We start from the raw sequence: 25,984 nt of genomic DNA, 5'->3' as shown, positions 1-25,984 counted from the left end.
TCTGGTTAGGAAATACTCTTTCTATGGATGTCGCATTTGAAAAAACGATTGTCGTGTTAATTAGCGTTACACTCGCAAATTATTTTTTTTTTAATTTTTCATTATATTTTGGGGGCTGCCGTTTAACTAGCCCCCTTTTTTTATCTATTATTGGTCATATTCCAATCTGGTTAGGAAGAACTATTTTTATTGATGTCGCATTTGGATAAATGGTTGTCGCTTTGGTCCGCGTTGACGACTTCATTTTTTTTATAGAACTTATTTTTTATATTTCGGGGGGGGGGCTGCCATTAAATTAGCCCCCTTTTTTCATTTGTCTATTATCTCATAACCTAATTTGTCGCATTCGTTAAAAATAGTGTCGCATTAATTCGCATTGACGTCTCTTTATATTAAGGTTAATTAAAATTATGAATTAATATGGGGGGTTACTGTTAAGTTAGCCCCCCCCCCACTTTCTCTATTAATTTTCTCATAAACTATTTTTCGCAATCAAAATTATATCTGTCGCATTTCTTCGCATTGCCATGTAGTGGCTATGATATTCTGTTCTGGTTGAATAACGAAATTATGGGGGCTGACGTTAATTTAGCCCCCTTTTAATTTTAATTATATCTCGATAATGGTTAAGTCACCTCTCTTTCACTTGCTGTCGCATTGTGGGTGCATAAAATTGATAGAGAAATTTTCTGGGAAATCAAAAAAGGGGGGGCCAACTTAATCGACCTGTGTTTCCGTATTTATATTTGATGATTCTCGATCTGGTTCAATCGTTTATCTCGTTAACACGGCTGTCGCATTCGAATAGCGGTGATTATTTCGATAATTATGGTGTCGCATTGCTTCGCATTGACGTCGCATTCATTTGCATTCATTTAAAATGGCGTCGCATTCATTTAAAATGGCGTCGCATTCATTTGCATTCATTTAAAATGAGGTCGCATTCATTTGCATTCATTTAACATGGCGGCCCATTCATTTGCGTTAAGTTAGCCCTGCCCACTTACGATAGTGATTATCTCGTTAACTAAGATGTCGCATTCGAAAGTAAGGATGTCGCATTCGAAAGTAAGGGTGTCGCATAACGTCGCATTGAGGTCGCAATCGAATAAAGGTGTTTGGAGGCCTCAACTGTTATAGGGGGGGGGCTCGCGTTAAGTTAGCCCCCCCACTTACGAAAGCGATTATCTCGTTAACTAAGATGTCGCATTCGAAAGTAAGGATGTCGCATTCGAAAGTAAGGGTGTCGCATAACGTCGCATTGAGGTCGCAATCGAATAAAGGTGTTTGGAGGCCTCAACTGTTATAGGGGGGGCTCACGTTAAGTTAGCCCCCCCACTTACGAAAGCGATTATCTCGTTAACTAAGATGTCGCATTCGAAAGTAAGGGTGTCGCATAACGTCGCATTGAGGTCGCAATCGAATAAAGGTGTTTGGAGGCCTCAACTGTTATAGGGGGGGGCTCACGTTAAGTTAGCCCCCCCACTTACGAAAGCGATTATCTCGTTAACTAAGATGTCGCATTCGAAAGTAAGGGTGTCGCATAACGTCGCATTGAGGTCGCAATCGAATAAAGGTGTTTGGAGGCCTCAACTGTTATAGGGGGGGCTCGCGTTAAGTTAGCCCCCCCACTTACGAAAGCGATTATCTCGTTAACTAAGATGTCGCATTCGAAAGTAAGGGTGTCGCATAACGTCGCATTGAGGTCGCATTCTATTGGTTGTGTTTCCGGGTTGATAGTTGAAAGTGGGGGGGCTGTCATTAAGTTAGCCCCCCCTTTTGTTTTAATTATTCCAACTTAACAATTATGTCGCATCTTTTTTTTTAGTTTCGCATAACGTCGCATCGAGGTCGCATTGGATCGCAAATGAAAGTTTTTAAAATTGTAGAGAGGGGGGGCCAACTTAATGGAGCCTTTAGAAAATACGAAATTGGCGACGGAGATTGGGGAACTCTTCCACAAATTATGGCTTTCCCAACACCAAATATTCCACCGTTTTCCATACAAGAATCCCGAGATGACGTCGGTCTTCGCTGGGAAAAGTGGCTTAAGCGGTTTGATATTTTCTTGGATGCTTTTGATATCGCCGATCCCCATAGGAAGAAGTCGATGCTCCTATACTACGCGGGACCTGAAGTCCAGGACCTTTTTGACACGATCCAGTTACCAGCCCTTCTACCAGCAGCTCAAGGAGCACCCCAACTTGACGAATATGCCATCGCTACAAGGTCACTTAACACTTATTTCTTACCTCGCCGAAATACTGTGGTCGAAGAGTTTAAATTCCGACAAGCTACACAGTTTCATTATGAGACAATTGATGAGTATACCATTCGCCTAAAAACACTCGCTGTCTCCTGTGACTTTCATGATTTGAACAAGGAAATCTTGGGCCACCTAATCAAAACGTGCATCTCTGCCGCATTACGGCGGAAGGCCTTGAGAGAACCGGCTCTTACATTAGACGAATTCCGATGGAGAACCTTCCCATCTGAATTACGGATTGTGATATGTGCCCCTTTAACAGCAATGACCTCCCACGGGTTTGGATCAAAAGTAGGGTCAAACTTGTTTTTCTGGATCACTTTGGGTAGGACTCGATCCCCAATTTTAATGTCATGAGTTTGGGCATTGTGTCTTGCGTCCGCATATTCTTTCATTGCAGCTTTCTTGACGCCGTCTTGTGTTCTAACCTCGGTATCACACGGAGGCGGAGTGGAAATTGTCGGTAGGCGCGTGTTTATGTTCCTATTGAAAAAAAGGAACGCCGGTGTTCTTCCAGTGGTTGGATGTGTTGTTGCGCGAAAATTAAGAAGGTACTTTGGTAGGATGGTTTTCCAAGATGTTCCATCTAACAACGCTGTTCGTATAGTTTTCGCCAGAATTGGCATTTGTCGCTCTATCAGCCCGTTGGCTTGAGGCCACCTAGGTGTTACGCGATGATGAAGAAATCCATATTCTTTGGAAAAATTTGAAAATTCATGGGCATGGAATGGAGGCCCGTTATCCGTTTTGACTTTCAACGGTATCCCAAAGAGTGAAAATATGTTCTTGATAGCATGGATGGCTACTGAAGCGTTCGTGGATGCCATGATCGTTGTAATAGGATACCTGCTATATTCATCTGCCATGATTAAAATATAGTCATTGGAAGGGGTTGGTCCAAAATAATCCATCGCAACTGAGTGCCACGGGTAATTCGGCAGTGTTGTCATTTTAATTGGCTGAAACTGATGGTTAGGCGTGGTTGCTTGACACGAAATACACGCGTCAACTAACTGCTTCACTTTTTCATTGATGTGTGGAAACCACAATTTATCCCTTAAAGTCTGCTTTGTCCGAACTATCCCTGGGTGTCCGTCGTGAGCGATAGCAACGGCTCTGGATTCTAGAGATCTGGGTAGCAGTATTTGAGTACCTCTCAAAAGTAAGCCATCCACTTGGGACAGTTCATGTCGTATTTTTTTAATTATTTGCCAGCGTTGTAAATCCTCATCATTTGGTTTGTATGTATCCCATTTTGAATTGTCTCGTACGGCTTCCTGAATGATAGTTAGAAAGCTGTCTTTTGCAAGCTCTTCTTTGACTTCCTGCAATGTTATAGCCTCCAGGAATGGTTCCAACAGGGCTACTAACTGTATATCGTCCTGTTGTTCATCTTCCCAACTCAACTGTGGGTGTCGGGATAGATAATCAACAGGGTTGGCTTTCCCGGGTTGATATTTGACTTCAAAATCATATTGTTGAAGCCGTAGGATCCATCGTTGTATGCGTACGGAGGTTAACGATCGCGGGTTGTTAAAAATCGTAACTAAGGGCTTGTGGTCTGTGAGGACAATAAATCTAGAACCAGAAACGTACAAATGAAAGTGTTCACATCCGAACACGATGGCCAAAGCTTCCCGTTCAATTTGCGAATATCTGTTCTCCGGGGGATTAAGTGCTCTGCTAGAAAACGCCACGACTGTTTCCTGTCCCTTCGAATCAACCTGAGTAAGCATAGCTGCCAATCCAAATGGACTTGCATCGACATGTATAACAGTCAACTTGTCTGGGTTAAAATAATGTAACGTCGCTGCCGTTGCCATATGATCTTTTATGGTCTGCAAAGCTCGTTCCTGTTGTTCAGTCCACACCCACTCAGTATTCTTGTGTAGTAAAGCCCTAAGCGGTGCAGTGTGAGTAGCAAAACCCGGTATAAACCGTGCACAATAATTCGCTAACCCTAGAAAGCTACGAACTTCTTGTATATTCTTTGGTGCTGGTAGAGATTGCAACGCTTCAATTTTTTTTTTATCAGGGCGAATCCCCTCATCCGAAAATATATGGCCAAAAAACGTAAGGGATTGTTTCTGAAACTCGCATTTGTCACTGTTCAACGTCAAACCACTCTCATAAAGTCGGTGTAAGATCATTCTAAGTTTCATGTTGTGGTCATTAACATCCACTCCGCCTGTTAGTATGTCATCGCTGGTGTTCATGGTATTAGGTATTCCACTGATTACATTCTCGATCGCCTTTTGGAAAATTTCGGCTGCGCTTTTCACACCAAAATTAAGTCTTCTGTAACGGAATAACCCCATGTGTGACGAAAAAGTTGTAATCTTTCTTGAAGCTTCATCTAGTTCCAGCTGGTGATATCCTTTATTCAAATCCAGTCGGCTGAAAACTTTCATCCCGTTCATGGTATAGATGATGTCTTCGATTTTAGGCGAGGTGTGTAGCTCACGAAGTATTGCGCGATTAGGTTCACGCATGTCGACACACATACGTATTTCTTCTGGTTTGTTTGGTTTCGGCACAATGACCAATGGTGATAACCAGGTAGTTGGTCCTGTCGCCGGCTCAATATCATCTTTGTACCATTGATATTTAGGAGTTGGAAAACCTTTTGCTTGACAAGTCAAGTTAAGCTCATTCAGGATATGGCATGCTTTAGGAGGTTGTTGGATTATTTCTAAAGGCTCATCTGGTTTCAGTAGCATAAGAGCTTGATCCAAAAAAGCGCTTTCAAGCCAGGGAATAACATCCATCACACGGGTGTTTCTTTTTTTCAATTCATTAAACAACACATCTGCTGGAGTTTCATTATGCAACCGAACCTTTTCGTTAATCATTGCTCCAGATATTTTATTGCTAAATGAACGTGGAATAGAAAACACTACTCTTTCCCAGCAACCATTTTGATTCAAAATTGACTTTAACTTTTTAATAGTTGAATCGTCAATATTTTTAAGTCTACTTTTAAGAAACTTGCTTACTTCCTCGTCGGACATTTTGAAACTATCACGCGGGAAAAACAACCAGCACTTTGTGCAACATCAATGCTAGGTTATCGCAATTGATGCTAATTGCAACATACCACGCAACCTCCGTAATCACAAATTATTAGATAATTTCCAAGATAACCAGAATACCGGGGAGGGGGGGGGGGTGAAATATTCCAGCTACTTTTTAATCAATAATATAGAGTTGATATTGTCAAACATGTAATCCCATATATCTTTCAAGAGAAAATTCATTATTATTTCTAAAACACGTTATATTGCCGAGAAAAATCTCTGTTCTAAACTAATATACTTGATTATACCGTAAGAAGTTTATTTCTAGTGACCAAGCGTAACTAAACTTAACTAATAAAAGGGTCTTCTATTTAACAGATTAACATTTAATTAAGATAACCTACAATAGCTCTTTCTATTAAATAATATCATATGTAACATAATTACTCATAAGTATGCCTCTGTATAATATTTCCATTGAAAAAAATTCAATGAGACCTTGTTTCACGCGGAACATACATTGAGCGGACCCAAAAATGCAAAAATGCTTATAATCCTTGCGCTATTGAAAAGGTTACCGTGGAAATGAAATCATGTGATAGTGACGTGAGGCACGAGCTAAACTTGACATGGGCAAAGCCAGAAACGCGCGAGGAATTCTCACTAACTTCGTTTCCCATCAGTAAAGTTGAAGACGCATATTTCGTCACGGAGTTGTAAGTGACGTAATTTACATCATATCCCGTGAACAAGGTTTCATTAACGAAAATGCTTTTATGGCATACTTATGAGTGATTATGTTACATATGCCCATATTGAGAAAGGGTATTAACATTTAATTTGGCTAACCTTTACACGCTCATATTGATAAAGGGAAAAGCTGTTACCGCAAAACCAGCACCGTTACGGGTTACTAAAGTTAAATCAAGATAATTTCTCAGAGTAGAGATGCTGGCACCATCTGTAATCGCTTAAATATAATCAATATTGCTCATCAATTTAATTAATCTAATCCTTCTATAAAATAAAATGCAAAAAAAAAAACCAAAACAAAGAAATAAAACATGTTGCTGTTACGCTTTATTGGGTGGTTTCTTTTAGCCTGTTCTCGGACTAAAAGTGTACTCTTTTTACCCCAAAACGTTTTATTCGCCTGTTCCGGGGATGAGAATTACTTCGGCCCATAAACTATTCGCTTGTTTCGGAGTATCAGGGCTACTATTTTTACTCCTTCTAGAAAGGAGTAAGGGCCTGGTGCAGAGACGTTTTGCGATTCCTGTTAATTTTAACACGATCGCAATTTAGCGATTCAGATTTGGCGAGCTGTTTATTTGGCGATCCTCGCAATCGAAATCGCGGTGCAGAGACGTTTTAGCGATTCCTGTTAATTTTAACAGGATCGCAATTTAGCGATTCAGATTTGGCGAGCTGTTTATTTGGCGATCCTCGCAATCGAAATCGCGGTGCAGAGACGTTTTAGCGATTCCTGTTAATTTTAACAGGATCGCAATTTAGCGATTCAGATTTGGCGAGCTGTTTATTTGGCGATCCTCGCAATCGAAATCGCGGTGCAGAGACGTTTTAGCGATTCCTGTTAATCGGCGACGCTGTTATTTTTCCAAATTTTTTTAACCAAGTAACGGACCAATGGGAGAGCTCCATTTCTGACGCAAAAAGCTATCACGTGGTTATGTTTGGTTTGTATTTTGACGATGAAATCCTGGCTCTTCTAATTAATAATTTCCTAACTCTAATTATATTATTAGGTTTTATAATTTTTATAGTTAAATCCGTTATTTTATTAAAATAAATTTATATAATATAGCCACGAAGGGAAAGCAAAACAGTTTCTGAAGAATGAGAGGTTATCCAAAATCTTTTTTAAAGCCTTAAATAGTGCATGAAAATTAGTTTCTTCTGATTATATCATTTTCTTACTCTTATTATTTATTAGATTGGTTGCATTTATTACACAGTTTAATGGTTTTGTTATTTTAAAGATATATTTTTATAATATGGTTGGTACATCAATAAAATAACGAATTAAAAAAAAAGATTCATTACTATTATAAGCCAACATTTTCCGAAAATGATTCTCTGTTAGAAAATGAGCCGTATCATTTGGTTTTTAGGAAAATATTTATTTAAAAACTTAGCTGATAGCAATTAAAATAAAACTAGTTATAACATAAATCAATAAATAAAAAAACGGCAATTTCACGAGGTTACAAAAAATGGTAATTGTCTAAAGCAATTTCTAGCGAAATATCCTATATTGATCACACGTAAAACAATGGTCCTAGTATTTGATAAAAGTTGTTGTTCTACCTAATTATCTGGCATTTACATAGCCTAATCCAGGTATAAATTGTAACAAATGATATAAGCGTGTAGAATTAACTGACGAACACTTTTAAGGTAATACATCAAATTATTGGCTCGGTAAGCTCTTGATGCATGCCAAATAAACTTGAATATTCCAATACATCTTTTATCGCAACTCCCTAGTCTACCTGAGGAAAGGTTTCTTCTCGGTATATGAATTGGTATAAACGCTGGTTGATAGCTTAAGATCCTTGATACACTGAACCAATTCACCATGTCATTACCGACTCATTAGTTAAAACCCACTGCATACAGTACCAGCAAATAAGGATCTATAAATAAACCAAGGCTTTGAATACACCCAAAGTAGTAGTGTATAAGATTCCCTATTATAATTTATTCTTACCTGTAAAATTTGTAAGAGTGGCTGGCTTATTTTAGTGTTTCGTAAATCGTGATTGTGGTTAGGCCTTGGCTCTGACAATAATTCGACAAAAACATTTTTCGGGAAGCGATAATGAGCTAGAAACTCAAATTTTAATAATTTAAAAGATTCTGACCTATCGTGTTGTAAAATTTATCTTATTAAAGTAGGTAAAAAGCGTTTACTTCTCAATTTATTTCCCGAGCTCTTTATGTAACACAATCTGCCATTATTTTTGCGAGCTTTTCGGCGGCTAGCGACTGCCCAAGACCACTCGCAAAATAAACAGAGCGACTTCCTGTTATTTTTGCGAGCGAGATGTCTCTGCACACCGATTCGGCGCGAAGTTCGATAGCACGCGCGTTTTCTGTTAATTTGGCGATGAATCGCAATTTGGCGATGAATCGCAATTTGGCGATTCTTAACAATGTCTCTGCACCGGGCCCTTAATCTGATTTTGTCGTCTTCTACCCAGAATTTATCAGCTAAAAGGCCACAGGCAGCCATTTTAGAAAAACGTTTTTCCTCCGACTCAAACTATTCGCCAGGACAGAATCGGAGTAAAATGACGTCATAGTGTTACTCTTCTTACCCTTCTCCGAAATCCCGGAACAAGCGAAAAGAAACCACCTCATATAATGAGTGGCCAATACTGGAAGTGTTCAAAAGTCAAAATTTAAGCCAGAGATTCCAACAGTAGACCGGTTTCGACCTTTTGGGGCTCATCAGTACTGCGTAGGAACTCTGGCCCTAAATGGGTTAGTGTGCAATAACTGGTGGCTTTACCGGGGAGTCGGGGTCCGGCTCTTGTAACCCATAAGGGCGGTGGCGCACTGGGAGATGTTAGCTCTGATCAAATGGTCCTATCTCCACCTCCGACTTCGGTCAGGTTTGGGCTGGATACTGAACTTCGGTTCAGGCTAACGGAGAGGGTCCAGGCAAGCGGGCCGCCTCGGTGGATTGGGTAGCCTGCTGTGGGGCGGCGGGCTTCCATATGCGGGCACGGCGGTCCTGTTTCCCGGCTTTTTGGGGCCCACCGGGATCTCCGGTGCCAGCTGTGCCGGGTTACTTGGGCTGCTGTGTGCTCGTCGTTCCCCTTTAGGAGCTCTCTCCAAAGGGCTTGGCTCCTTACCTACGTAGGTAGGGTGTCGGCTGGAGTTGCAAGAGCATCCATTCTAAATCCCACTGCTGTGTGCGAAGTGGGGATTGGTCAACCCATTGCTGCAGCTTCTGCTGGGTAGAGTGGCTTGCGTCAAAGGTGAGACCATCAGTAGTAGGGTTCTTCTACCCATGCTGGATTTGTCACCTGTCCGGGCTAGGTGGACGCTGGCGTAGGGCACTATGATGATAGGCCTCCGGTGGTATGGTCTTTGTTACTAGGTACACCGGGCTCTAAATTCTGACACACTGTGTAGGAACTCTGGCTATCCTCAGAAATCTTCTTACCCTTCTCCGAAATCCCGAAACAAGCGAAAATAAACCACCTATTGGTAGAATTTTAGAAAATTCCTCGCGACTCGATCACGCGCTCAAACTAAGAGATATATATTCTGATGGTATTTCTTTATTTCTTTTCGTTTCTGTAGCAAGCAAGATCAGCGCCAGTGAGAAAATTTCTCGCGCCTTCGCAGCAGTAGCAGCCGACGCGCCCCGTCGTCGCCCAGCCGGCTCCCGCCAATAAGAACTCAGCATGCCACCTCACATCACCCTCGATGACGTCATCCAGCGCCTGCGCAAGAACGCGGCGGACGTGGAGACGGCGGCCGGAGGAGGGGCCAGCGACGCCCCGCTCAAACCCTCGGTGGCCGTCCCGCTGTCGCCCACTGCGGGAGGCGCCGCGATCGCCGAGGTGGGCAATGCGGCCGTCACAGCCATCGCGGGGGCCACGGAGGCCGCCGGCCCAGAAGGCACCGAGGGCCCGCCCGTCGAAAACATCGCGGAAGTTGTCCTAGAGACCATCGCTGCTAAGACGCATGGTACGTGTGGCAAATATGGCCACAATATTATAACCGTCACTAGTGCTAATAATAATAATAATCAGCTAGGCTAGCACATTTAAATAACGAAACAAACCATGAAATAGATTGGGATTCAACAAGGGTTTTGTGTCAAGAGGGGGGTTGACATAACAGATGTTTTAAGGAGACGGTCTATATTAAAATTAGAGGGGGTTTCAATTTAGATAAGGGGTCGGTGAGGAGGTTTTAAATAAAAAATATAATATACGTTGGACACAACGGTAGCATTGTAAAAAATGTAATAAAATTTCACATGGTAATATTGACTAGCTGAGGAAGTAAATAATGTGTTCTTAACTCCATGAAGTATCAGTCTTTTATAAAACGTTTAAGGGGGAACAATACCGTAAAAGCCTCTTTTTCGTTCAAGCTGAACGTTTCTGTTTTAACAATTACATAATTGAATTATATTTTTCTTATTAGGCTGAACCTTCCTCTAGTGCTTAAAATAATTTTGATAATTATAATATTAATAGTTAACGAGATATAAGGTCCTAACTAAAGGGTAGTTGGTGTGCTTGCCCAACTTGTTTAGATCCGGGGGTCCGAATTAAAACGTAATAACTTAATTACTTTTAAATTTAAAATTGTAAAAATTATTTTAGGCACTAAACAAGAGGTTGTTCTACACTGAAATATTAACTTTATTATTTAAAATACAAAATTAAAAGAGTTCAGCTTGAAATAGCGCGAAAGTAGACAACGGCCACTGTAGTCTTCCCCCTTAATAATTTCAAAATAACCATGGAACAAAATTTAAAAATTTATAACCATCATGGTTTGTTCGAAATGGGGGCGCCAACATTTTATCCCGAAACAAAGTCTATAACATTTTTGGCTCATCATTATTTCTAATTTGGTCCCTGTTTCTAATAAAAATTCCTAAAATATGTATAAGAGTTAGCTAGCTTTGATAACAAATTAGACCATTTAATGGTAATCTGTATTACCTAGAGCTCGACGTTTGGATAAGAAATAATAACTTTATTTATTTTTATCCACAAACGAAAAATATCCGGGAAAAAACGATTATTTTACATGTTAAATTGCTATATAGCCGTGGATAATATCCATGGATAAACAGTTAATCATAATTTTTATGGTTAATCAAAACTTAAGCGGTTAATTTATCTGTTTCGCCGAGCTCTAGTATTACCATAGCACCATGGACGCAACTCAGAATCATAACCTTTAGAGTATTTTTCATATCCTGGTTGGCTTTTAATTTGGGACCGATAACTTCTTCGGCGTTGAGTTTCGAAGTTCTCTCCTCACTGTTCAAATTAGTTTTCCCCCAAGTTCTTCGGTTTCCCTATTCCATGAAAGCTTAGGAGGTTAACGGTAATAGTTAATGTATGGAGCTGTTGGCATGAAGGGCTTGCTACCACCCTCCTACGCATTGTAACCTGGTTACCTGAATTAAAGGCAGTAGAAATCGCTAGGCGACTTGGGCATTAGCCTACACTTAAAAAAAACTATATTCTTTCTACAAGAATGGGCAAAAATGTTGTTAAAAATAATGAATACTATTATATTAGAATTCTTACAGGAATACTGAATAAAAAAGGTTTTTTAAAGTTAAAATTCTTAAAGCGTATTGAGCGTTTAATGGGTACAAAAATACAAGACCGGTGAATTATATTCGCGTTTTGGAAATATTAAAATTCCTAAAGGTATAGTGAACCTAAAAATGCCTAAAGGTATAGTGAACCTAAAAATGCATAAAGGTATAGTGAACCTAAAAATGCATAAAGGTATAGTGAACCAAAAAATGCATAAAAGCAAAAGTAACATAATAAAAATAAGTATGGCACTTCCAATACACCAAATACATTTTTTTTTAATGAACTGCTCTTAGTATTTGGAGGATTCCCGGAAAATCGGTGACGGTCCGCCGGCAGCCTTTTCGTCGGACCAGCCAAGGCCTATTGGAAATTAAAATGCTTTCATAAGTGTATATAACGCTTACTTTTTAAAAATAATGATGAACTATTGAATCGGAAGATAAAAATAACTATTTTAAACAATGGCTCCATTTCAGAAGTTCGTTTTTTTTCGAATTTCAAACCTAAACGAGCGTATTTCTCACCATCAAACTAACCAACTATATTGCCAACGGAAAGAGTAGGAAGGGACGTGTTGAGGAACTTCCTATTTCACTCCACGACAGACTATCATCAGAAGAAAATAGGGGGAAGTACGCTTCTAGTCAGCTTTAGCAAGGCGTCACTTTTCACGAATTTTCGCGCCATAACGGTTTGCCGGGAAATCGCGGATGAATACATCGTTTAAAAAAACAATTTTTCTTAAATCGAACAATTGTAACATATTTTCCTTTTCATTTTCTGCTAAATGAGCTAAGGTGTCTTTGCTTTCGACGTTTATCGCCGTGTTGAAATAAAACCAAAGTGGAACTACTTTTTCAGTTTGGTTTATTTTGCGTTAAAAGGCGTTTTCGTGGGTCACACGACGACTTCTACGGCTCAAAGCTACAGATACGTACTTCCCCTATTTTCTTCTGCTATCATTAAAGGCCTAGGTTTTCTTCTGCCTGTCACCCTTTAAGTTTACTTTCCTTCCAAACAAATCCCCTGGTGGTAGGCCAACAGCAGAACTCCTTGACCTACCACCAGGGTATTTGTTTGGAAGGAAAGCAAAATTAAAGGGTGACATGCCGAAGAAAACCTAAGCCTTAAACCAAATTCGTTCTGTGCCATACTTATGTTTGCTATATCACTTATGATAACAGCAGGGCTGGATTAACCATTAAACGAGATAAGTAATTGCTTAGGGCAACAAGAGAATTGGGGGCAACAAATAAGTTTCTATTAAACACAATTCCCAACTTAAATAGTCAAATTTTAAGAAAATAGAGGAAATTTCTATTCTCAAACATTGGCAACATTCAGTCTTCGAGGTTGAAGTTCGATTTAAATATCAACTTTTGCGAGTGACTGACAAAAATCCAATACAGGGTTAGCAAAGCCCCCAGAGGTCCTATAATTCCTTTAAAATCCTATATTTTCAAAAATGTCCTATATAACATCCTATATTTTTAGCAAAATCCCCCAAAAGTCCTATAAAATCCTATAATTTTGATATTTTTCCAATTTCAAATCCAGCCACTCACAAGTCAGTTAAATTGCTAGATTTAACTTTAGGGTAAATTCCTATACCAAGTCATTCTAGTCTATACTTTTGTTATTGTTAACATGGTTAGCTACTAGTATATTTTTGTGATAAAATGGTTAAATAGTTCCTATTTTTAAGTGAAAATCGAAGATTTATTTCTATAAATATAGATTTTGTTTTTAAATGCATAAAGTTAGTAAATTAAATAGCATTTATAGTCCCATAAAATCCTATAATTTTGTAAAAATAGTCCTATAAAGTCCTATATTTTTAGAAAAATAATCCTATTTTTCTTATAAAAAAATTGAAGATTTGAGTGGGGGCCCTGCGTTAGTAATTTCCCAAACTATAATTTAATTTTACTGCTTATTATTGTTTTCATTATTTCATAAGGGCCCAGGGGGAATCAAAATGTTTAAAGTGCTTAGGGCAGAAAAAGGGATTAATTCGCCCCTGGATAACAGTAATAAAGTTAGGCCAACAACTTGAAAATAATAATTTTCTAATGATGTGTATTTATTTCTGTTGCCCGTTCACAGTACCGAAATACGGTATCATCGCCATATTGGTAGGCGTTGGTCTGCTCTTCCTGTGCATTTGCTTCTGCTGCATCAAGCGCTGGTGCAGAAGGAGGAAGAAGGATGGAAAGAAAGGCCTCAAGGGTGTCGTTGACCTCAAAGGTGCCCAGCTATTGGGAAATGCTTACAAAGAAAAGGTAAACTCCTATTCCGTATATACCAAGAATACACGCGGCTGAACGGAGAATACCCTATTCGTCTCGTGATTCCCGACAGAAAAACCACGCCCCTCTACCTTTACCCTCGTAATCTTGCCCTCTTTCTAGTGGTAAGAGGGGAAGACGATTGTACGCACAGTGTTTCGAAATCGACTTTTTAGTGACAAAATTAAAAATCAACTCAATATAATAAATGTATAAATATTTTAAATTGTTGTTTTAAGTTGTATCCGAAAATATAAATTATATTTCGCTACCTGCCACCAGAGGGCCAAACGTTCCCTACATATAATTCTATAGAATTTCTTTTTGCAAAGCGTGTATAGAATTATGTTATACATAAATTTAAAATTTGGTAAAATTCGGTTGAACAGATCTTCTGTAAAATGCAATCAAAGGGCCAATTTGGACCAAAATACTGCTTTTTCTAAAGGCTTTTTATCCAAAAGTTGCAAGTTGTTGCAAAATATTTCATCACAGTCTGGTAGAACCGTTCCCGTAGGATAACTTACAAAAAACCCGAGCACCAATCCCCTCCAAGTGTTTAAGATATATCATGTTTTATCACGTTTAAAAATATTTCTTGAAATAGCTAATTCATGGTGTCTCTGAACATCTTGTTTGCTTTTTCGTTACTATAAAACCTACTACGAATTAGACATCCCTAGCTTATTCTTATATTAGTAGGATTTTGTCGTGCCTGGCTTCAAATAGGTTCGAACTAACTAGGGATGTCTCCTTCGTAGTAGGTTTTATAGTAACGAAAAGGCAAACAAGAGGTTCAGAGACACCAAGAAATATTTTTAAACGTGATAAAACTTGGAGGGGATTGGTGCTCGGGTTTTTTGTAAGTTATCCTACGGGAACGGTTCTACCAGACTGTGATGAAATATTTTGCAACAACCTGCAACTTTTGGTTAAAAAGCCTTTTGAAAAAGCCGTATTTTGGTCCAAATTGGCCCTTTGATTGCATTTTACAGAAGATCTGTTCAACCGAATTTTACCAAATTTTAAATTTATGTATAACATAATTCTATATACGCTTTGCAAAAAGAAATTCTATAGAATTCCATGTAGGGAACGTTTGGTCCTCTGGTGGCAGGTAGCGAAATATAATTTATATTTTCGGATACAACTTAAAACAACAATTTAAAATATATATACATTTATTATATTGAGTTGATTTTTAATTTTGAGGAATGCCTAAATATCGTCCACATATTCTCTATTTACCCGAATAAACTCTTGTCCGTGCCATCTAGGAGCAACAAACACAGCAGCCCACACAAGGAGAACGCAACCCGTCAAAAGTCGTGCATTTTCTTGTGTACAGTTTTCATTGGCTATACGGTTTAGCGTCTGCTGCCGTTGGAAGGGGAAAATTCAGAAATCCCCCCCCCCCCGCCCGTAAAACGTTCAGCGTAAAGGCTCGTCCAATAAAATTTAACACTGCGTGTTTAAAGCTCCTTGTGTTTGCTCCTCCTAGGTGCCATCCAATTACTTAGAATCCTCAGCCCAGATTCTAATACACACAATATTGACCCTCTTACGGGTCCCTAGTGTATCTTAGCAACTCTCGGAATTCCTCCTTCTAAATCAATTGTCTCAGCGACCGACCGACCCTCTGGTCCCTAGGGACAAAAGGCCCGCTAGCTAGACCTTAATAGGTCTTTCTCTATAGCTTTGACTCTGCAAAAATAGATAATTTTCTTTTCAATGCCATCTATTGTAACGGTTTCAAATTAACCAATTTATACTTAACGGAATTGATAATTTATCTATTAACATTTTATTGGTGTATATTTACATAATTATACGTTCAAATAATTATAAATTTAATTTACAATAGGCTAAGGTTTAGAAAGTGATACCATAAGTAACGCATTGAAACGTATGACGGCTAAAGGCCTGTATTTATAAAAAAAATACCGCTGTTGTTAGGGTTCGTACACGACCTGAAAAACCTGGAGAAGTCGGGGAATTTGAAAATGTTTACAATATACAAATGGCAGTTAGAAGTTGTTGGGTAGTACCATCAGTAACATATTAACGCTTAGAATAACTCAGTTGTATTATATCAACGTTAATAATAATCTGTTTCGCTAATGACAACATAAATCCTTAAGTGGCTAAGAACTGCAAACGTGTAAGGCCTATTGAAAATGACAGACAATCACTATCTGTCAAACTTCTATTTATTAGGTTACTTATGATAGTAGGTAGATTCAATATTAGTTGATATAGTCTACCATATAGGTATTTTAATGTCGTGTAACTCAATTAACAGCAACGATATACTTGTGCACAAATATGTTACTTATGCTAATATTCAAACGCCCTAAATTAGATCCTCAATATTTTCAAAAGCCTGATCATGAAGTTCCTGATATATTTATCGATAAAAGGGGGTGCTGCGCAACATTAGTTGTCAGAATCTGCCTTCGAGTTTGTATAAGCCGCACGAGACTTCGCGCGCCGATTTTTTTTACTACACGCGCTGTCTTGTGCGCGTGAGTGGCATACAAAACCAAGGACTTATTTAGTCCCCTAATGTTGCGCAGGGCCCCTTTTATCTAAAATAATTTCAAGAACCTCATTGAAACAATTTGAACACCTTATTCGCGACCGGAAAGCTAATACGAGCAATGTTACAAAAGGGTTGCCACACTACTGGAATTCATGGAAAAGTCAGGGAATTTTAATAAGGGTCTAAATTTCAGGGATAAGTCCTGTAATTTTAATAAGGGTCTAAATCTCAGGGATAAGTCCTGGAATTTTAATATGGGTCTAAATCTCAGGGAATTTGAAAAATTAGTCTCAATCCCAGGGAAAGTCCAGGAATTAAAAAAATTAGTCTAAATCTCAGGGAAAAGACTGGGCTTTTAAAAATTACTCTAAATGTCAGGGAAAGTCCGGGAATTTGAAAAATTACTCTAAATGTCAGGGAAAGTCCGGGAATTTGAAAAATTAATCTAAAAATCAGGGAAAAGTCCGGGAATTTGAAAAATTAGTCTAAATCTCAGGGAAAGTCCGGAAATTTGAAAAAATAGTCTAAAAATCAGGGAAATGTCAGGGAATTCAATTTCGGTGGCAAATAGGAAACTTTTACTAAAGACATATAAAAAAATAAAAAAATATCACAATATAAGTTAGGGAAAATCTCCCGAGGAGAAAAACCTGGAAAAGTCCGGGAATTTGAATCTGAAAAAACTGTGGCAATCCGGTTAATAAAGGGTGCAATTATACAGGCGGCAGAAGATGGGGTCCTGTACTCCTGTTGGCTTCGGAATTGGGAATATCTCCAAGAGGCGTGAAATGTTATTCGTGATTGGCTAGTGCGTTAATTATAATCCTTCGCTTCAGAAAGCAGTCTTTAATCTTCAAAGGTTGGCGTACGCCGCTTATCTGGATTCCAGAATGCATTAACATAACATGGCGTGCCCGTATTTGCAACAGTTTAAAGCCTCATTTAAATTTAATTTTTCCTTTCTGGTAATAAAATTCTAGCCCACTTTTTTTGGCAGTCAAACACGCTTATCAAATATTTAACGTCATTTAAACAACAACCTGTAAATGAAATCGTTAAAACGATTTGCAAATCGATGAACAAACCGAGGGGCAGGTCACTTCCTTGATTAACGACGCACCCCTCAAAAGATTAAATCCGATTTAATCGTGATTATTTTGATTAAATTCAATTTAATCACGATGAAGTTGATTAAATCACGTTTAATCATGATTAGAATGTTTAAGTATGATTTAATCATGATTAAATGATTAAATCTGTTTAAAATGATTAAATCTGTTTAAAATGATTAAATCTGTTTAAAATGATTAAATCTGTTTAAAATGATTAAATCTGTTTAAAATGATTAAATTCTGATTAAAAAAATTATGTCGTGATTAGTATGATTAAATCGTACTTTAGTTTTGATTTTAATGATAAATTCTCGATTCGACCGATTATATTGATTAAATCGTGATTAAAATGATTAAATCTAATTTAAATGATTAAATCGTATTAAAAAGATTAGATCATGATTAGAATGATTAAATCTCGTTTAAATCGTTATTAGATTTTCTAATCTTTATTAGATTTTTTAATCTTGATTACCCTGATTTAATCACGATTACCCTGATTTAATCATTTTAATAAGACGCACCCAAAATGGAAGTGACCTACCCCTCGGAACAAACACTTTTTTCTAGATTTTAGTCTGATATTTTAGGTTTCCTGAGATGTTTATTTTGCTTTGATTTTTTGATTAATTTAAATTGGATTTTGGTAATTTAAATTAATTTTTTGATTTAATACATTTTTGGATTTAATACATTTTTGGATTTAATACATTTTTGGATTTAATACATTTTTGATTTAATACATTTTTGGATTTAATACATTTTTGGTTTAAAACATTTTTTGGTTTAATACATTTTTTGATTTAATACATTTTTGATTTAATACATTTTTGATTTAATACATTTTTCGATTTAATCCATTTTTCGGTTTAATACATTTTTTGATTTAATACATTTTTTGATTTAATACATTTTTTGATTTAATACATTTTTTGATTTAAGACATTTTTTGATGTAATGCATTTTTTGGTGTAATACTTTTTTTGATTTAATACATTTTTTGAATTAATACATTTTTTGATTTAATACATTTTTTGATTTAAGAAATTTTTGGATTTGATACATTTTTGATTTAATACATTTTTGGTTTAAAACATTTTTGGATTTAATACATTTTTGGATTTAATACATTTTTGGATTTAATGCATTTTTTGGTTTAATACATTTTTTGATTTAATACATTTTTGGATTTAATACATTTTTGGATTTAATACATTTTTTGATTTAATACATTTTTTGATTTAATACATTTTTTGATTTAATACATTTTTTGATTTAATACATTTTTGATTTAAGACATATTTGATTTAAGACATTTTTTGATTTGAGACATTTTTTGATTTAATACATTTTTTGATTTAATACATTTTTTGATTTAATACATTTTTTGATTTAAGACATTTTTGATTTAAGACATTTTTTGATTTAAGACATTTTTTTCATTTAATACATTTAATCTGATTTTTTAATTTTAATAGATTTTTATTTTTTAACACAATTTTTTTATGTTAGGAACTTAAAAGATTTTTGATTCTTCTAGATTTGATTTTATTGATTTTGAAACATTTTATTCCTCTTTTTCTCGGAAAATTAGTTAGTAATTTGCTTGTAAAATAAATAAAATTTAAGTTAATCTTCATGAAATTTAATTTATTTTTCTCTTAATTGATTTTGCGGCAGAAAACCTTTTTTATACACAAACATTTTTCTACAATTTCATAAATACGTCGAGGTATCAGAAGAGATTTTAAATTATGATTTAAAAAATACATTTTAGTTTAAATGGTGATTTAAAGCAAAAAGAATAAAATAAAATTGAGTTAAATTAGATAATCCTGGTATCTCTTTACCTTGAAAGTTCATATTTTGCCAACTTATCTTAAGTTCTTATAAGTGAGATTAAGACCACAAAATATCGTGAAACTCTTACCATGTAAACTATTCTGAAGTGGAAATCCTCTATTTATGGTCAGGGTCAAAATAAGATCTTTAGAGACCCTAAGCACTCATACGTTAGTCTTCCCGTGAAACCCTAACCTAGAGCTTATTTTGTTACATGGTAATGATCATGATAGGTGCAGCCGGATATGGAGGAACTACAAGACAATATGGAGGGTGGGGAAGGTGACCAAGAAAGTGCTAAATCAGAAGTGAAACTAGGCAGGCTGCAGTATAAGCTTGATTACGACTTCAACAGCAACAACGTGAGTACATTTGTACCTTGACCTTGACTCTCATCCAGCATGACCTTGACTCTAATCCATAATGGCCTTGACTCTAATCCATCATGACCTTGACTCTAATTCATCATGACCTTGACTCAAATCCATCATATGACCTTGACTCTCACCCATCATGACCTTGACTCTCACCCATCATGACCTTGACTCTCACCCATCATGACCTTGACTCTCATCCATTATGACCTTGACTCTCACCCATCATGACCTTGACTCTCATCCATTATGACCTTGACTCTCACCCATCATGAGCTTGAATCTCCTCCTTCATGACCTTGACTAATCATCCATCATGACCTTGACTAATCATCCATCATGACCTTGACTAATCATCCATCATGACCTAGACTAATCATCCATCATGACCTTGACTAATCATCCATCATGACCTTGACTAATCATCCATAATGACCTTGACTAATCATCCATAATGACCTTTCAGCTAGCAGTCACGGTAATTCAAGCGGAAGAGTTGCCCGGCATGGATATGTCCGGGACGTCAGATCCCTACGTGAAGGTCTACCTCCTTCCGGATAAGAAAAAGAAGTACGAGACGAAAGTTCACCGTAAAACGTTAAACCCCGTCTTCAACGAGACCTTCAACTTCAAGGTGAGCCTCAAATTCCGCCATCCTAAGTCTGTAATTATTGATAGATATAAGTGTGACGTAGAATTGACGTCATACCAATAACGATAAAAGCCCCTCTAGTGAGACATAATTCCTGTTCTCACTATGACGAAAAAGCAAAGAACAAATATTAGTATTGATGACCTAAAAATGTCTGGTCATTCTACATGTGGCTCGTAGTTAAAATTGAAAATGTGGAATATAGGAAACTATCTAACACACATGAAAGATAATTATATACTTATGTTACTATTATCTGTGGGGAATATAGGAAACTACCTCACTTACATGAAAGATAATTATATACTTATGTTACTATTATCTGTGGGGAATATAGGAAACTATCTCACTTACATAAAAGATAATTATATACTTATGTTATTGTGATCTGAACCGGCTGCGGTGGATTTTAAACTAACACACTTACGTACTTATGTTAGTAATATCTGCGCCGGCTTCGGGGAGTTCAATTGATATTCCAAGGTTCTTACAAATCTGGAAAACCTGGAAATATTAGGGAAACAAATTGTTGGTTAAAAACTAAGGAAAAAGTCTGTGATATTTAAAAAAAATTAGCAAAATTCTGGGATTTCAGGGAACTTTGTGGGGATTGAGTAAGTTTGCCCTAAAAGGGTTGGTTCAATAACAAAATTCTTTAAATATTTGAACCTGTAAATGTCAGGGAACTATTTGTGAATAAACTGGAAAAATCAGGGAAATCAGTTTTCAAAAGTTGTATGAAGCCTGCGTTTTCTTATTTGAAGTTCGGCGCTGACTAGACGAAATTCTTAATAGGGCTTAAGAAAATATTGCAGACTCTGCAGAGGCAATTGAGAAGTGCTTTTGCTAATGGCGTGTTTGAAAAATGCAGCCGTGATTTACAAAAAACTAACATAGTTATATCATTAGTCGATAAATATTTATAAGGAGTGACCAGAAACACAAACATTCGGCATGAAAAGAAAAACACATTAGACAGGAACACACAAAAAATAGAAATGAAATTAAGAAACACATAAAATTTACACAGGAACAGAACCACACAAAAAATAGAAATGAAAAGAAACACATAAAATTTACACAGGAATAGAACCACACAAAAAATAAAAATGAAAAGAAACACAAAATTTACACAGGAACAGAACCACACAAAAATAGAAATTAAAAGAAACAAAATTTACACAGGAACAGAACCACACAAAAAATAGAAATGAAAAGAAACACATAAAAAATAGAAATGAAAAGAAACACATAAAAAATAGAAATGAAAAGAAACACATAAAAAATAGAAATGAAAAGAAACACATAAAAATAGAAATGAAAAGAAGAAACTTAAAAATTAGACATGAAAAGAAACACATAAAAAATAGAAATGAAAAGAAGAAACTTAAAAATAGAAATGAAAAGAAGAAACTTAAAAATTAGACATGAAAAGAAACACATAAAAATTAGTCATGAAAAGAAACACATAAAAATTAGTCATGAAAAGAAACACATAAAAATTAGTCATGAAAAGAAACACATAAAAATTAGTCATGAAAAGAAACACATAAAAATTAGTCATGAAAAGAAACACATAAAAATTAGTCATGAAAAGAAACACATAAAAATTAGTCATGAAAAGAACAAGAAAAATTAGGCCTGAATGAAACATAAATATTCGATATAAAACAATTCGTGGAAAAATTAATATTTTTCGTGTCAGACTGTTGGCGCCATCTGGTAAGATTTGTGATTTGTAGAAATCGACCTCTAATGGCGTTTTGCCTGTAAAAGCTCTTCTCTCTCGTCGATCTGAAAATCGGTCATTCAGTTACAACCTCATTTGACTAATTCCGCTATTAGTTCCCATTTGCTTAATTCGCGTTTGTCTGGTTCGATTTGATTAGATCCGGTGGTTTTTATTTGGCAGGTGCCCTACGCGGACATTGCTTCCAAGACCCTTGTCTTTGCCATATACGATTTCGATCGATTCTCCAAACACGACCAAATTGGCGAGGTAAAGGTGCCCTTGAATACAGTGGACTTGGCACAGACCATAGAAGAGTGGCGAGATCTGACCTCGGTTGAAGGGGAACAGGGACAGGTACGTACGCGCCGACCTCCTCAACCCCGACATCTCTCCCAGATCCTTCATTCCCATCTTAGTTACCACTCCCTACAATACCACCTTACTAGAAGCGATTAAACGCAGCAACGGTTCCAAATTTCACTGGCTGCGGGATTACGCCATCTTGTTTCTTTTCCGGTTGTATCTAAAATTCAAGAGGCCTGTTTTGCGCGGTGTTTGGGTTATAGTAAGGTTAAGGTAACGTTCGGTTAGGTTAAGTTAAGTTATATAATATTACGATTAGGCTAGGTTAATTTAGAGTTAGTCTAGTTTAGGTAAAGTTAAGGTCGGGTAGGGATAAGTAAGTTTAAGATTGGGTTGTGATAAGATAGATTAAGATTAGCTTAGGTTACGATTACGTTAGATTAAATTAGGTTAGGTTAATTTAGGTAAGGTTACGATTAGGGAAGGTTAATGTGGGTAAGTTTACGACTAGGGTAGGTTAATTTAGGTAAGATTACGATTAGGGAAGGTTAATGTGGGTAAGTTTCTGATTAGGGTAGGTTAATTTAGGTAAGGTTACGATTAGATTAAGGTTAGGTAGGTTAATTTCGGTAGGTTACGATTAGGTTAGATGACGATTAGGGTAGTTGAATTTAGGGGAGATGAGATTAGGTTACTATATGAATACTACTAATTTCGCACGAAAAATAACTTGGGGCCCCGTTGTTACGTTTAATCAGCAATTCCATACTTCCAAAATCGTTCGTCTTCAAATCAAGTATTACGTCACATAATAACCCGATGCCGTATACTGTTATAGTGTCTGGAATATCTTAACTCGATATTAGCGCCATCTCTTGAAACTATTGTTTACATCGTGACAGTTGTTGGTCGATAACATATTTGAAATGTATGTCTGCCTAATTAAAGGGAATATAACCTCATGTATTGCGTGTGAAATAAAAACACTTTCTTTTTCACCCACTCGTGGCGCTGACGCGTATAAGGCTACCTGATTATACAAATACGGAAAAGCTACATTTTTTGATAAAGCGGGACTCCTCACGAGGTCAAACTAGCTTTAGACTTGACTGTAAGGTTCATTTTAAAGTGTTGTAAGTAAGCGGTAATATTTTTGTAAATCAGCTAAACAATTTTCAAACTTCTATAGTTTATTTATAAAGTAACGCGGCCTTCTTGTTTTAATGTTGCGCTTACGTCAGTCTCTTACTTTGACAAGTCTACGAGCGCGCGCTACAGTCGTCAGAGGAATATAGGTTTTTCTAGCGCGCGTGCAAATCACTCGTGCGAAGAATACACTAATATACAGGGTTGGACATAAGGCACTAGTCACGGCATTTGATAACTAATATTAATCGAAATCTGGGGTTTATTTGACTAGTGAAAAATTCAGCTAAATGTTAATAAATAATGGCGAGCGTATCGAAAATTCATCATTAATTAATCCCATTTTATTTTTAAAAAATCACATTATATAAACAAGTGATAATAAACTCCTATCTTAATTCTGACGGGTAAAGCAAAATGTTGGCTGTCCTTCTTGTTTTTATACCCCCTTTTTACCCCCACTAGTCAGGGACTTCTAAAATAAATTAAGATAGGAGGCTCACTAGTCAGGCTGACTACTAAAACAAATATCCTTTTGTCCAACCCTGTCTTGTGACGTAAGAGCAACATTTTAACAAGCTGAGCAAGACCACTTTTAAATTATAAAATCAACTATTCTAACCGATTAATTTAATTGATTTAAAATCAATAAAAGAACCAAATTTTTATTATTATCAGGGGATTGACTATGAAGAGGGAAGGGCAAACGTAATTGTAATTTCCCCGGTTTGGTTCAAAAGGTTGTATTCCCTTCATGGTGTAACCAACGATCTTAGAAATGGCATAACCGATTATGTGACGTTTTACGTTCATTTTGACCATTTATAATCTACTGTTATTACAGAATCATGTTTTCGAGTTTTATTACTGAACCTATTTTTTTGATAACTCAATTTCTCGGAAATAGGATTAGTGTTTAGACTCAATTCACACTTACAGTGTATTTTTTACCATCACCTAAAAGCACTGTAGAGCCCGTCATTACTTAACGTAGTACTATGGCCAAAACAAAATCACAATTTTAGTAGAAATTTATCATCATATCTTGGGAGAACACTTCTTCTTTGAAAATTATCAACCCAACAAAACTAAATATTTCGATATTTGTATTAATGCTATTTCAAATTTGAAATTTTTATGCCCAATTAATTAAATTGAAATATTTATATAACTTATTTTTATTTATAATTAAAATCTTATTATTGATTAAAATTTTATATTAATTATTGAGATATTAATATTTTATATTAATTTTTGAGATATTAATATTTTATATTAATTATTGAGATATTAATATTTTATATTAATTTTTGAGATATTAATATTTTATATTAATTATTGAGATATTAATATTTTATATTAATTTTTGAGATATTAATATTTTATATTAATTATTGAGATATTAATATTTATTATTGAAATATTAATATTTGTTATTGAAATATTAATATTTGTTATTGAAATATTAATATTTGTCATTGAAATATTAATATTTGTTATTGAAATATTAAGATTGGTTATTGAAATATTAAGATTTGTTATGGAAGTATTAAGATTTGTTATTGAAGTATTAAGATTTGTTATTGAAATATTAAGATTTGTTATTGAAATATTAATATTTGTTATTGAAACATTAATATTTGTTATTGAAATATTAATATTTTTTATTGAAATATTAATATTTTTTATTGAAATATTAAAATTCGTTATTGAAATATTAATATTTGTTATTGAAATATTAAAATTCGTTATTGAAATATTAATATTCATTATTGAAATATTAAATATTAAATAATAAATTTTTAATCTTAAATAATAAATTATTAATACTAAATAATAAATTATTAATAACAAATTATTAATATCAAATAAAAAATATTATTATTAAATAATAAATTATTATTAGCTACATTGCATAGTCATAATCTCGCTAATAGAAAAATCAAAGTACATTTATTTAGCTAAAACCCAAGCTAAATGCAATATAAAAAGGTTTTTAAAATAAAAAATGGTACATTTTGATCGTCCGTAGACACGCCCACATACATCAGCCCCATCTATCGGCTAAAATATGAACTATGGAATTCATTTTTCAAATACGAGTGTTCTCTCTAAGATACGATGATCTGTTGACGAAAGAATAACCGTGTCTATAAATAATAGCATTTATTGCTCCTAGAGAAAGCGATTTGAGGCTCATTGTTTCATAATGACCTGTTCGACCAACTCACTCAGTCCTATTTCTCCATGTATTCCTTTCTATTAGACAAATATAGACCTAGCAAACGCAAGATTTTCTATAGAAAAAAAAATAGTCTTAGCTCTCTTCATGTTAATAGTCGACTTAATAGGTAGATTTCATAGGAAATGCAACAACA

At 35.8% G+C, this 25,984-nt stretch overlaps 1 protein-coding gene across 4 annotated transcripts in view; it reads left to right on the top strand.

The window, feature by feature from the left end:
* Positions 1–25,984, top strand: part of LOC149958618 (synaptotagmin 1-like) — an 87,941-nt gene that overhangs the window by 44,480 nt on the left and 17,477 nt on the right. For all 4 annotated transcript variants that reach the window (XM_090165957.1, XM_090165958.1, XM_090165955.1 and 1 more), the window contains exons 2-6: positions 9,619–10,008; positions 13,722–13,897; positions 19,633–19,761; positions 20,240–20,407; positions 22,338–22,511. In XM_090165957.1, the coding sequence (XP_090022083.1) occupies positions 9,723–10,008; positions 13,722–13,897; positions 19,633–19,761; positions 20,240–20,407; positions 22,338–22,511 (933 nt within the window). In that variant the 5' untranslated portion in view covers positions 9,619–9,722. The remainder of the gene's footprint in view (positions 1–9,618; positions 10,009–13,721; positions 13,898–19,632; positions 19,762–20,239; positions 20,408–22,337; positions 22,512–25,984) is intronic.

This window comes from Leiobunum rupestre, chromosome 2 (genome assembly GCF_980474605.1).
Source record: "Leiobunum rupestre chromosome 2, qqLeiRupe1.1.hap1, whole genome shotgun sequence".
NCBI classification, from domain to species: domain Eukaryota; kingdom Metazoa; phylum Arthropoda; class Arachnida; order Opiliones; family Sclerosomatidae; genus Leiobunum; species Leiobunum rupestre.
The sequence above is the reverse complement of the archived record's forward strand: the minus strand, read 5'-3'. Positions and strand labels throughout refer to the sequence as shown.